This window comes from Phyllostomus hastatus, unplaced genomic scaffold, assembly GCF_019186645.2.
Source record: "Phyllostomus hastatus isolate PE091 unplaced genomic scaffold, TTU_PhHast_1.1 phas_scaffold_55, whole genome shotgun sequence".
Taxonomy (NCBI): domain Eukaryota; kingdom Metazoa; phylum Chordata; class Mammalia; order Chiroptera; family Phyllostomidae; genus Phyllostomus; species Phyllostomus hastatus.
In genome coordinates this window covers 3,679,288-3,692,034 of record NW_025334035.1, presented here as the reverse complement: position 1 = coordinate 3,692,034, position 12,747 = coordinate 3,679,288, and the positions used below count along the sequence as shown (strand labels likewise).

The 12,747-nt window shown below is 54.7% G+C and overlaps 1 protein-coding gene across 8 annotated transcripts; it reads left to right on the top strand.

Moving 5' to 3' along the window:
• The first annotated feature begins 654 nt into the window (after nucleotides 1-654).
• NEURL4 (neuralized E3 ubiquitin protein ligase 4) lies at nucleotides 655-12,712 on the top strand. 8 transcript variants are annotated; one of them, XM_045824514.1, is made up of 30 exons: nucleotides 657-1,157; nucleotides 2,055-2,499; nucleotides 2,714-2,779; nucleotides 2,925-2,953; nucleotides 3,101-3,223; nucleotides 3,387-3,498; nucleotides 3,590-3,678; nucleotides 4,179-4,251; nucleotides 4,387-4,651; nucleotides 4,872-5,053; nucleotides 5,369-5,454; nucleotides 5,560-5,737; nucleotides 5,828-6,026; nucleotides 6,117-6,193; nucleotides 6,301-6,379; nucleotides 6,734-6,909; nucleotides 6,997-7,128; nucleotides 7,502-7,647; nucleotides 7,758-7,982; nucleotides 8,080-8,178; nucleotides 8,265-8,426; nucleotides 8,623-8,787; nucleotides 9,346-9,504; nucleotides 9,806-9,985; nucleotides 10,154-10,241; nucleotides 10,335-10,442; nucleotides 10,545-10,689; nucleotides 10,852-10,964; nucleotides 11,045-11,210; nucleotides 12,000-12,712. In XM_045824514.1, exons 1-30 carry the CDS (start codon nucleotides 876-878, stop codon nucleotides 12,202-12,204), a joined length of 4,554 nt encoding a protein of 1,517 aa, XP_045680470.1. In that variant the 5' UTR covers nucleotides 657-875; the 3' UTR covers nucleotides 12,205-12,712. The 8 variants fall into 8 exon arrangements, with proteins under 8 accessions (XP_045680467.1, XP_045680468.1, XP_045680470.1 ...); XM_045824511.1 differs by having other exon boundaries at nucleotides 655-1,157; nucleotides 2,925-3,223; nucleotides 7,758-7,922; XM_045824507.1 differs by having other exon boundaries at nucleotides 2,925-3,223.
• Nucleotides 12,713-12,747: the final 35 nt, after the last annotated feature.

The following is a 12,747-nucleotide window of genomic DNA, read 5'->3' as shown; positions in this document are numbered from 1 at the left end:
CGGGCTGGGAGCCTTCCCCGGCCCTGCTTGCCCCTCCCTTTGTGTACCCACCCAAATCTTTGTCTCTGGTATTTGCTGCCGTACTTCTCCCAGCGTGACCCTTGTGACGTCAAAGTCATACAACCGTAGTGCGAGCGTGGGAGTTGGGCTGGTGGCTTGTTAATAACTCTGGGGGAATCTTTTGGGACCGTCAGCACCGTTATTTGAAACTGCCTGCCGGAGGTTCTTTGTACCTTTTATTCGTGGCTTTAAAATCTAAATTTGATGGGATTGGAGTTCAAAGCCCTCTTGTACTAAACTACGTCCCCTCTGCCTCCCCCGAGAGGTGTGATACAAAGTGGTGGGATTGCGACACTGTCGCAAGACATTTGGTCACGATGCGGAGGAAACAGGTTTCTATTTATAAAGTTACCAGTTTCCACTCACACAGCTTCGAAGCCTGCAGCGAGAAGACACCTCCTCTGGCCGTAAAGTGAATACTTCAAGGGGTCGCCAGCCTCTACGAGGGCGGGGTCGTCGGTAGCACTATTGCAAAGCTGAAAACGTTTTAGGCGCGAGCACGCCCCCTTCCGTCTTAAAGATGGCTGCGGCAGTCTTTTCTTTCACTGTCGCAAAAACTCCCTGCCCAAGTCTTCACCCATCTCGGAGCCACTGTCACCTCGTCGTGCCGTAAAGCAAACCTTCCCGACCCCATCGTCCTTCTGTTCCCATCGTGATAGTCGTTAATTCCTTAGCCCGGGATGCTTCAGTGCCCGGCAGTGCCGTAAAGCATATCTGGCCCCAGCCCTGGGTCTTCTTCCCTTAGGGTGTTTGGGCACCGAGGTTGCTACGGTGCCGCCTAACGCGGTTGCCGCGCGGCCCCGGCGTCAGCGGCGATGGCGGCGGGGTCGGGTGGGAGTGGGGGATCTGGGGGAGGCCCCGGGCCGGGGCCTGGGGGTGGTGGAGGCCCCAGCGGCAGCGGCCCGGGACCGGGGTCTGGCGTGAGTTTGGGCAGCGGCGGAGAGCTGCACCCGCGCACTGGGCGCTTGGTGAGCCTGTCGACCTGTGGGCGTACAGCGCGGCGGCAGCAACCAGGCCAGGAGTTTAACCACGGGCTGGTGTTGAGTCGGGAACCCTTGCGCGACGGACGCGTCTTCACTGTCCGCATCGACCGCAAGGTGCGAAGCTGGGGATGCACAACCAAGATGTGGAGGATGGGAGGAGACCAAAGGGAGACGGGGTAGGATAGACAGCGTAGTCCACATCATCAGGTACCAAAGGGGAACTGACAGACTTAGGACAGCAGGTGACGGACAGGAAGGGAGCATGAAATAGAAACATTCAGCCTGAAGAACAAGGAGAGCTCGAATTTCTTTAAGTTCCAGGAGCAGGTAAGGGACATGGGACCTCATGCTGTAGAACTACTAGGGAACAGACCTGGAACCATTTCTGGGAGATGGAGGATGGAGAAATGTCAAATATATGATGGGCAGAGAAGAAAGATAATAACTTAGGAAAGAACAAACCTTTGAAGGACAGACTCACGGTTGGGTGGGAAAAATGGTTAAGGAGAGCTACTCGGAGAGGGAGGTTTGTGTGCTTGTGTGTGATTTACTGAAGAGGACAGTGAATCTGAGTGGAGCCAGAGTTTAGGAGAGAATTGGGCCAGCAAAAAGAGAGTGATATACAAGAACAAGGAATATAGGCATAGAGAGCTGTGAATTTGGGCGGTTGAGAAGCCACAGAGACCAACAAAGTTAGAGGAGGCAGGGAGCTGGAGCCAGGGAATTTAGCCAGCATGAAAGGGAAAGGACAGATGTAGACACTGAGCATTCAGAGTAAAGAGCACAGTTGCCAGGGACAGTGGACCAAACAATTCCTGAGATTGAGTGCAGAAAATTACCTGTAGGACTGCACCTCTGGATTAGCGTCTCATGTCTCAAAAGAGAAAAGTCAGTTAAGCTGTCTGAGAGGTGGGGGGAGGAGGACACAGTGGCCTATGAATTTTGGTTTCCTAGTGGTGGGAGACCCATTGGTGGCCCATCCTGAGCCTCTGTCCACCACCCCTATCACAGGTCAACTCCTGGAGTGGCTCCATTGAAATTGGGGTGACGGCACTGGACCCCAGTGTGCTGGACTTCCCAAGCAGCGCCACAGGGCTGAAGGGGGGTTCATGGGTAGTGTCGGGCTGCTCGGTGCTGAGGGATGGACGTTCTGTGCTGGAGGAGTATGGTCAGGACCTGGACCAGCTTGGTGAAGGGGACCGTGTGGGCGTGGAGCGCACAGTTGCTGGGGAACTGCGGCTGTGGGTGAATGGGCGAGATTGTGGTGTGGCTGCCACAGGCCTGCCTGCTCGTGTCTGGGCTGTTGTGGACCTTTATGGCAAGTGCACCCAAATCACTGTGCTACCTCCTGAGCCAGGCTTCAGCCCTCCTACTCCCATCCCTACACCTCCCCTTGAGCTCTCCGCTCCCCCTGAAGATTCTGCTTTGGCTGAACAGGGGACCTCTAGGGATGAAGGTGAGAACACAGCTAGGGCAGTGGTGGAGGGGTGGGGTAGAGGGGATGGCTGAAGGGAAATGTAGTGATCAGCGAGGCTGGGTGTGGGCAGGGCCACTCAGACCCCTGAGTCTGTTGAAGGGGAGAGTGAGGGCTAGAGGAGGGGCTCTCCTGGCTGTGGGCCCTGCAGCAGGTGCTGAACCCTTATTCCCCTCCCATCCTGCCTGGTCCCCAGCCTTCATGGTGCCCCCAGCACAGGCCCGGCCGGAGACGTTTCCTAACAGCCTTGAATCGCATAATGGTGAGGGCTTCTGGGAGGCCCTGGGAAGGGGAGTGGGAAGTGAGGTGGACAAGGGAGGGGCCTCAGGAGAGGGGTAGGGAGACGACTGCAAACCTGCAGGTGTAGAGCCTCATTTCAGCTTCCTTCCCTTATCCTGCTGCTGTAGACTTTGCCAGCATGGAGCTCTCTGAGGTGGTGAGTAATGCCATCCTGTCTGCTTATAATGGGGGGCTCCTAAATGTGAATCTGAGCTCCCCACCAGCAGGGGAAGGACTAGGGTCTAGCTGTGCTGCCACCTCGCCCATCCTTACTTCCAACGACGCCCTGCTCTTCCATGAGAAGTGTGGAACTCTCATCAAACTCAGCAACAACAATAAGACGGCTGAGCGTCGCCGGCCCCTGGATGAGTTCAACAATGGGGTTGTCATGACCAACCGCCCACTCCGGGACAATGAGATGTTTGAGGTGTGCAAGATCCTAGGGTCTAGCTGACACCTCACCCTCTGGGAACTGAAAGGGCTTGATCCTCGCTACTGGAAGGTTGGGGACTGGGGAAGGACCAAGGGCTGTGGCTCTTTCCTCTGCATTTACATGCCCACTTCTCCCTTCTGCTAATACCCCACCCCAGATCCGCATCGATAAGCTCGTAGATAAGTGGTCAGGCTCCATTGAGATTGGTGTCACTACCCACAACCCCAACAATTTGGAATACCCAGCCACCATGACCAATCTGCAGTCAGGTACCAGCTATTGGTGGGGTGGGGGCACATGCCTGGGCTCACTGAAGTGAAGGAAGCTTGTACCCTAACCAGGGTGTGTGCTTTCCCCTAGGCACCATCATGATGAGCGGCTGTGGAATACTAACCAATGGCAAGGGCACCCGCAGGGAGTACTGTGAATTCAGTCTGGATGAACTGCAGGTGAGGGTGAGACACAGCTTGGGCCACTCTCCAGGGGAGTCCCAGGATACTACATCCCTGCCTGGGCACCATGGTCTAGAGCAAGCCCCTTTATCTTTTGCCTGAAGATTCCTTCTAAGAAGGCAAGGTTGTCCAACAGTTAGGCACTCAGATCTTTGGAGTCAGATGTGTTGTGGTTAGTGACCTGAGGTGATAAGCTTACCCTCTTTGGTACTTTTTTTGTTCTTTTCCTTAAACGTCTAAAGTGAGCATGTTAGTTGTGTTTTAGAGATAGTTGTAAAGTTTAAACAAATTGATGGTTATAGGGTGACTCACTGCAGTGCCTGACTTGCATTAAACATTCAGGGTGGTCTTAAGACTCACAGGAGCTGTTCGAAGCTGTTCCCCTGTGATGTGGGGTGGTCAGAAGGCTCTAGGACTGCCTGTTCTCATGGTTCCTGCAAATGTCTGGAGCCTAATTGTAGATGAATTCCAGACTGTCATTTTTCTGTTTTGAACAGGAGGGTGATCACATTGGTCTCACGAGGAAGTCCAATTCTGCCCTCCACTTCTTCATTAATGGCATTGATCAGGGTAAGGGGAAGTTCAGAGAAGGCTTTGGGGACAGGGTGGTATGTACCTCATCCTCCTGTCTCTTTGTTACTCGATCTCCCTGTATTTGATTCTTCTCCCCTCAGCCCCCTATTCCTGTGCTTTCCACCCCTATAGGCGTGGCTACCCCATTGACACCTCCAGTGGTATATGGTGTAGTGGACTTGTATGGGATGGCAGTGAAGGTGACCATCGTCCACAATAACAACCACAGTGACCGTTTACGCCGGAATAATGCCATCTTGCGGGCGCTGTCTCCTGAGGGTGCTCTCCGCCGTGCTGCTCCTGCTGCCCAGGCAGAACCTGAGCGCCTGCTCTTCCATCCCAACTGTGGGCAGAAGGCAGCCATTACCCACGAGGGACGCACTGCTCTGAGGCCCCAGTATGGCCCATGGGGTGGGGAGAAGCCTGCAGAAGGGACTCTAATGGAATCGGGGGAAGAGGTGGGGAAATGGGAGCTAGAGTGAGTCTGATCCGGGATGTCTTAGACAGAAAAGGGGTGAGCCTTCTGAGTGTGATATTTATCTGGTTGATTTGGACTGAGATCTGGCACGTTTGGAGCTTGTGTTAGAGGTCTGAGTCCCCATTTGCTGTGCCCTCAGTGCCACTGATGACTTCAATCACGGTGTGGTGCTGAGCAGCAGAGCCCTGCGGGACGGAGAGGTATTCCAGGTGCGCATCGACAAGATGGTGGACAAATGGGCTGGCTCCATTGAGATTGGTGTCACCACCCACAATCCTGCCTACCTCCAATTGCCCTCCACCATGACCAACTTGCGTTCTGGTGAGCTCCTAAGAAGGGCAGGGCCAGGATAGGATCCTAGGGAGGAAGCTGTCCTCATAGCCCTGACTCTTGTTCCCCAGCCTCTTTTTCACTTGTCACACTGTGACGACTGATTCAGTGGCTGAGGAGTGCCGCATGGATGGGGCCTGTGGCTGGCTTGGGAACAGCAGTTTTCTTGTCCTTCCCTGGAAAGAAAGCTGACAGAATAAAGGCAGACTGGGCTGAAGGCTTTGGGGAGTAACATGGGGACTGCTGCATGAAGGAGAGGAGTCCTGGCTTCTCCCTCATGTCCTCTGCAACTCCTTGTCCCCCTAGGGACCTGGATGATGACTGGGAATGGGGTGATGCACAATGGGACAACCATCTTGGATGAATACGGGCACAATCTGGACCGCCTCAAGGTGGGAGAGTGGATGCGCTGCCAGGTCTCAACATTGGGGAGTAGCCAAGGTGGGGCTGCTGCAGGACCAGCCCAGGCAGGGACTCTACCTGACTCCTCACTCCAGCCCCCTTCTTCCAAGGCAGGGGACACGGTGGGCGTGGTTCGGCGGGAGGACGGGACTCTCCACTTCTTTGTCAATGGGATGACTCAGGGCCCTGCTGCCTGGAATGTGCCTCCGGGCGTCTATGCTGTTGTGGATCTCTACGGCCAGGCGGCCCAGGCCACCATTGTGGACGACGTGGGTGAGGGCCTGGCTGGGCAAGGGCAGGAGGGTGGTTTCGGGAGGACTCAGAGATATCTGTATGCCTAATGGGTGGTGTCCCCTCTTGCAGAGGTGACTCCAGTCCCTGAGCCACTCCCTGAGGGGAACAACCAGATGTCTCCAAGTTCTCCATCATCAGGAGCCTGTGGCTCTGACCTGCGCTTCCACCAGCTGCATGGCAATAATGCAGTCATCACTAATGGGGGCCGCACTGCGCTCCGACACAACTGCCGCAGCGAGTTCAATGATGCCATTGTTATCTCCAACCGGTCAGTGTCTGGACTTACATGCCCCCACTTTCCTGCTGCCCAGCCTCAGCAACCTAGTAGGGCCTGTCTGATTGCCACTGTCCCTGGCAGGGCGCTGCGGGATGGAGAGCTGTTTGAAATTGTCATTCAGAAGATGGTGGATCGCTGGTCAGGCTCTATTGAGGCTGGTGAGGGACCTGTGTGTGTGTGTGTGTGTATTTGCACATGTGCTGGGGGAGGTGCTGGCTGCCTATAGCTGGGGGCTTGGCTCTGACCTCCTCCTGCCTCCTCCTAGGAGTGACTGCCATTCGGCCAGAGGACCTTGAATTCCCCAACACTATGACAGACATTGACTACGATACTTGGATGCTAAGGTTGGGCTGCTTGCTTTGGGCACCAGCTGGGCAGGGCTGGGTAGAGCTGGTTGGGATGAGGGAAGCAGGGTTTTGGACCTGTGGTATCCATGAACAGTAATAGACCTAGGGAATCTGGCTGCCTCTTCTCTTTAATTCTTGGAAACTGGCTCAACCCTCCTTCCTTATAAAGGTGGTATTTACCACTTTTTTGTGAGAGGGATCCCAGGGATGTAGGAGACAGAATTGGGTCTCAGATCCCAGATTGAGATCCCAATCAAGGCACTCAAAAGGTAGAGACAGGTAGAGACTGGACAGGGACCTGTGTGGGGAGGAAGCTGGGTGGCTGATTTGCCCCTTTTGCCATTCCCCCAGTGGCACAGCTATCATGCAAGATGGTAATACAATGCGCAACAACTATGGGTGTGACCTTGACGCACTGGGCACTGGTTCACGCATAGGCATGATGCGAACCTCCAAGGGTGATCTGCACTACTTCATCAATGGCCAGGACCAAGGCGCTGCCTGCTCAGGCTTACCTCCGGGTAAAGGTGACTACTCTGTGGCTTTCAACCTGCCACCCTCAGCCTGGCCCACCCTGGGCTCTCAAGGTTCTGACTCCTTCCTTTCCTACCCAGAGGTGTATGCGGTAGTGGATCTCTATGGCCAGTGTGTCCAAGTGTCCATCACCAATGCTACTGGCCCCATGGACAACAGCCTGGCAACCAGCAACACTGCTACTGAGAAGTCATTCCCCCTGCACTCCCCAGGTGCAGCCAACAGGGAGGGAGGGTGGGCTCTGCTTGCCTGCTGTGGGTTTGATATATACAGCTTCCAGGGCAGGGAAAGGGGAGGGAAAATCCCATGGTGGAAAGCAGCCAGGAAGATGGCAGGAGAACCACACCTAGTGCACGGGGCCTGGATACTTCCCTGCCACAAAGGGGCCAGGACACAATGAGCTGGGCATACCAGATTTGGGAACGAGTCTTGATGTGGTGAAAAGAGGTGTCAGAGGTCTTAAAGGAGTGATGGCTGATGGCACCTTATGTCAGCTTCCTGTTTCACCTGAAAGCTTTGCTCTGCATCCTGTCTGAAGCTTGCTGCCCCAATTCTACCCTTTCCTTCGGTGCCATCTTTCCACAGTGGCTGGCGTGGCTCACCGATTCCACAGTACTTGTGGCAAGAATGTCACTCTGGAGGAGGATGGCACAAGGGCGGTGCGTGCTACTGGCTACGCTCATGGCCTTGTCTTTAGCACCAAGGAGCTCAAGACTGAGGAAGTCTTTGAGGTGGGCTGTGGAGATATAACAAAGGAGCCTTCCAGGCCCTTCACAACAGGGCCAGACTGCTTTCTGCCCCCCTGCCCCCACATAGTGCAAGCTAATATTGTCTCACACAGGTGAAAGTGGAAGAACTGGATGAGAAGTGGGCAGGTTCCCTCCGGATAGGGCTGACCACACTAGTGCCAGGGGAGATGGGGCCTGGAGCAGGTGGTGGCCCTGGCCTGCCTCCCTCCCTGCCAGAACTCCGGACTAAGACGACCTGGATGGTGTCCAGTTGTGAAGTGAGGCGAGACGGGCTGCTCCAGAGGATGAACTATGGCTGGAACCTAGAGAGGCTGGGGGTGAAGCAGCTGGATCCAGAGATAAGGGTGGGAGTGGGGGTGGGGGTGGTAGGGAGTGGTGGGTTGAGCATCTGTTGTTGTCCCACCTTGGTCCTAGGTCGGGAGCTGTGTGGGCATTCGGCGGGGGACAGATGACTCGATGCATGTCCTGGTAGATGGAGAGGATATGGGGCCAGCAGCTACTGGCATTGCCAAGGTAGACCCAAGACTTACCTTAGATTCTGGGGGTGGGGTTGAGGTGTTCTGCTCATCTCCAACTTCCTGGGTCTTTTGTGTCTCCAGAACGTGTGGGCAGTGTTGGATCTATACGGGCCAGTGCGGAGTGTGTCTATTGTCAGCTCCACAAGGCTAGAGGAGTCAGAAGGCACACAGCCTCCTTCCCCCAGCTCTGACACTGGAAGTGAGGGCGATGAAGACGATGAGGATGAGGAGCATGGCCTGGGAGTAAGAGGCTGCAGCAAGGCCCTCTGGGCACATGGATGAGAGGTTTGGTGGGCCATTGGCCACCAGCTCATTTTTGGGTTCCTTAGTCCTATCCTGGATGGATAAAAGCCTGCGTGCAAGCTCTGCATAAACTCTAGTGGGGTGGCTTGGGCCCTGCATCAGTAACCCCAGCAGCTCAGTCTGTCCTCCACATCAGGGCCAGGATCAGGTGGCCATTATGCCTACAGCCCTCGAGTTCCTGGAAAACCATGGGAAGAATATCCTCCTATCCAATGGGAACCGTACAGCTACACGGGTGGCCAGCTACAATCAGGGCATCGTTGTCATCAGCCAGCCCCTGGTGCCCCAGCTGCTGGTCCAGGTGGGCCTCCTCTCCTTATCCCTTCCTTGTCCCCAGCAACTCTTGCTCAGGGTGACCCAGGGCCAACCCTACTGGAGCAAGGCCTTTCTAGATTTAGGACAAAGTCGAAGGTAAGTCCCTTGAATGAGATTTTGTTCATGCCCTGTGATGGGAGTTGCAGGTCGGTTACCAGGAAGTGCCCACCTTAGTGACTGATGAAGCAGTAGGGAAGAGCTGGAGGATTCCAGGGGAGGTGCCTAATCCTTGATGTGGGAGCAGGGAGGGCTTTCCAGAGGAGAGGCCCTTCTGCTGCTTACTGAAAGATGTCACTGTTAGCCAGGGGAAGGAAGCCTCTATGAACAAGAATCCTTAGAGTCAACAGAAGACCAAGGCTGAAAGAGGGAAGGAATTCAGTGAATTTTCCGTTTCTGGTCCCTCTAAGCCTTAGAAGGGACAGCACCCCAGGCCACACTCTGGGAGGTGTCATTCCTCCCTGGATACTATGAGAAGCGTGGATGTGCTGGGTGTGTGGCTTCTTTCCGGGAGGCCATGACTGGGGAAAGCCACCTTCTCCTCCAGATACGGATAGACTTCCTAAACCGGCAGTGGACATCTTCCCTTGTTCTGGGAGTCATCACCTGCCCACCTGAGAGACTCAACTTCCCTGCTTCTGCCTGTGCCCTTAAACGGGCAGCCTGGCTGGTGCGGGGCCGTGGGGTCTTCCACAATGGCCTCAAGGTGGGTAGGGAGCGGAGAGAAGTGGGCAGCCAGGTCCCTGGGTAGGGAGGGGCTGGTCCAAAAGGAGGAGGGGGGCCCTGAGGCGTGAGTATTATTTACCTGGACAGTCTTGGGCATTCTGCCTCTTCCTATGTCCCTACACTTGAGAATGTTGCAGTTGGGGAAAGGGGAGGTAGAGCCCGGACAGTGGACAAGTGTGGAGGCAAAGCCCCCTTGGGAGCAACCCAAAACAGAGTGAAGGGTTGGGGTGGCTGCTGCTGGGAGTCTGATCTCTGGGAAGACAGTGGGTCTCTCCTCCCAGATCTGTGAGAAGTTTGGGCCAAATCTGGACACGTGTCCTGAAGGCACCATCCTGGGACTTCGGCTAGACAGCTCTGGGAGTCTGCATCTCCATGTCAATGGGATGGACCAGGGGGTGGCTGTGCCAGATGTCCCTCAGCCTTGCCATGCACTCGTGGACCTCTATGGGCAATGTGAGCAGGTTAGTGGCAATGGAGGCAGGGAGGTGGGAGGGCCTGGGAGATGGCTGTCCAAGTAAAGAGGAAGTCTGTTGTCTGAAAGGAAGGGATATAAAGGAGTCTAAAAAGGAGGGGATCAGCAGGCCCTGGAGGCTAGTCACACTCTAGCTGACCACCCCTCTGTTCTGCAGGTGACAATTGTGAGTCCTGAACCAGGAGCTGCCAGTTTGAAGAGTGCTGGAACCCAAGGGGACATGGAGAAAGCTGACATGGTGGATGGTGAGCCAGCCCGAAGGGACCAGGACCCTACCCCACCTCACCCTGTACATCTAACCCCATTTCTTGTGATCTCTGCCCCCTCTGCTCTCTCAGGGATCAAGGAGAGTATATGCTGGGGTCCACTGCCCACTGCCAGCCCTCTCAAGAGCTGCGAGTACCATGCCCTTTGCTCCCGTTTCCAAGAACTGTTGCTGCTTCCTGGTGAGTACCCAGTCCCCTAGAACCTGCCTCAGTCAGAAGACTATGTGGTTGAGACTCAGGGCAGGAACCATAGCACCAAATCTGCCACTTACTCTCCCACAGAGGATTATTTTATGCCTCCACCGAAGCGTAGCCTGTGCTACTGTGAGTCTTGCCGGAAGATGCGAGGGGATGAGGCCCACAGGCGCCGTGGCGAACCTCCCAGGGAATACGCCCTACCCTTTGGCTGGTGCAGGTTCAACCTCAGGTACATATGGGGCAGGATCGTGTGTATCCCTTGCTGTTCTTTGCCCTCTTGAGAAAGGAGGATCCCAAGAGGGTACATGAAGTGACAGAACTTCGTATCTAGGGGATAATCTTGGGGAGCCAGTGACTTTTGTCCTATCTGCCCTGTCTATTCACTTGCTAGGGTGAATCCTCACCTGGAGGCTGGGACACTAACCAAGAAGTGGCACATGGCATATCACGGCAGCAATGTGGCAGTCATCCGAAGGGTGCTGGACCTCGGGGAGTTGGGAGCAGGTACCGTAGCCCTGGCAGAACCAGAGCAGGCTGGGCCTGTGGGCTGAAGTAGGGTTATCCTGACCTAGTTCTCCTCCCAGGCACTGCCTCCATCCTGAGCTGTCGGCCCTTGAAGGGAGAGCCTAGGGGAGGATTTGAGGAGCCAGGCGAGAACTGCGCACCTCCTCGGGAGGAGCAGCCCCCTCCAGTTCTGCTTTCTCCCTCCATCCAATATGCTGGGGCCGAGACCCTGGCATCCAAAGTGCAGTAAGTACATGGGATGCCTCAGAGCCTCTAAAATCTCCATGATTTGCCCTCCCTGCTCCCACCTTGTTTTGCTAGTTCCTCAGTCTCCATCCCAACCCTTTCTTCACATGTTTGTTGAAAAAATGCCACTTCTTTTGTGATATCTCAGTGAGCAAAAGGGAAAACTTGTTCTTGTGGAACTTAAGTTTTCTCTCTAGAATGTTTATACATAATGAGTATTTAGTATTTTTAAAGGTGAAAGTAGTACTATGGAAACAAAAAGAGTGCTAGAGAAGTGGATTAAAAGTGTGGTTGAAGTCCTGCCTGGTGTGGCTCAGTGGATTGAGCACCGGCCTGCAAAGTAAAGGTCGCCAGTTTGATTCTCAGTCAGGGCACATGCCTGGGTTGCGGGCCAGGTACCTAGTTGGGGGCATGCAAGAGGCAACTGGTTGATGTTTCTCTCACACATCAGTATCACACATCCCCCTCTTTCTCCCTTCCTTTTTCTCTCTCTCAAAGTCAATAAATAAATTTTTTTTAAAAAGTGTGTGGTCGGAACAGGCATACTAAATAGGATCGTCAGGTTAGGTATCATTAAGGTGAGATTTGAACAAAGGCTGGAGAAGGAGGTGAGGAATTTAGCTGAACAAGCATTGGGAAGAATACCATTTAGATAGAAGAGCTAGATTCAAGTCCCTTCTAAAGTGGGAGTGATTCCTAGGAACAGCACGGCCAGTGTAGTGGTTGCAGTTAGCAAGGGGGAGAGGCGACAGAAGCCTCACCACCCTGTTTTTACTTTTTGCCTGACAGATTCCGGGACCCCAAATTCCAGCGGACACACCAAGCCCAGGTGGCTTTCCAGGTGTGTGTGCGTCCTGGCTCCTACACTCCTGGCCCTCCTTCTACTGTCCTCAGAGAACCTCCTGATCCTCACTTCAGCCCAGCTGAACTTGAGTGGGTAACCAAGGAGAAAGGGGCCACACTCCTCTATGCCCTGCTGGTACGGGTGGAATGAGGAGGGGAGACCTCACTACTACAAGCACAGTTGGGCTTTGGGCCCACGGACTCTGAGTGACGACTGCCTCCACCTCATTCCAGTGACCCACAGCATGCATGGTGCTCAGTCTGGCAGACGCACAGGAGCATGTAGGCAGTCTTTCAAATTTAGATGGGAAGTGGAGCACATCTCTGTGTCCAGGGCCCCAGAACACTCACTCTGAGGCAAATGAGTTTGTGGGGAGCCCAGCTGCAGGCCCTGGGTAACCCCTGTTCATGCACTGACTTGGGGAACAGGACTCCCTACCTAAGACTCCCCACCCCCGTATCACTTAATTTATTTGTTTTTGTTCTTGGTTACTGTGAATCCCAAAGGAGTCTCTCTGTGGCCCACATGAGGCTGCTTTTCCCTGTGGCCCCCAGGCGGGAATGGGGAAGGGCGAGCGAGCGTGGTGGAGGGGTTGGGTCCTCTGTACAGTTGTCACTACTCTGATTTCGAAGGAGCCAATAAACACCGTCTCTGAGCATTTGTCTCGCCTTTCTTGCACGCCCTAAGGGCATC

Coding starts and splice junctions, on each gene's coding strand:
- NEURL4 (XM_045824507.1), top strand. CDS start 876: ATGGCGGCGGGGTCGGGTGGGAGTGGGGGATCTGGGGGAGGCCCCGGG. Junction 6,027..6,116: donor GCCATTGTTATCTCCAACCG/GTCAGTGTCTGG, acceptor TGTCCCTGGCAG/GGCGCTGCGGGATGGAGAGC. Junction 7,129..7,501: donor ATTCCCCCTGCACTCCCCAG/GTGCAGCCAACA, acceptor ATCTTTCCACAG/TGGCTGGCGTGGCTCACCGA.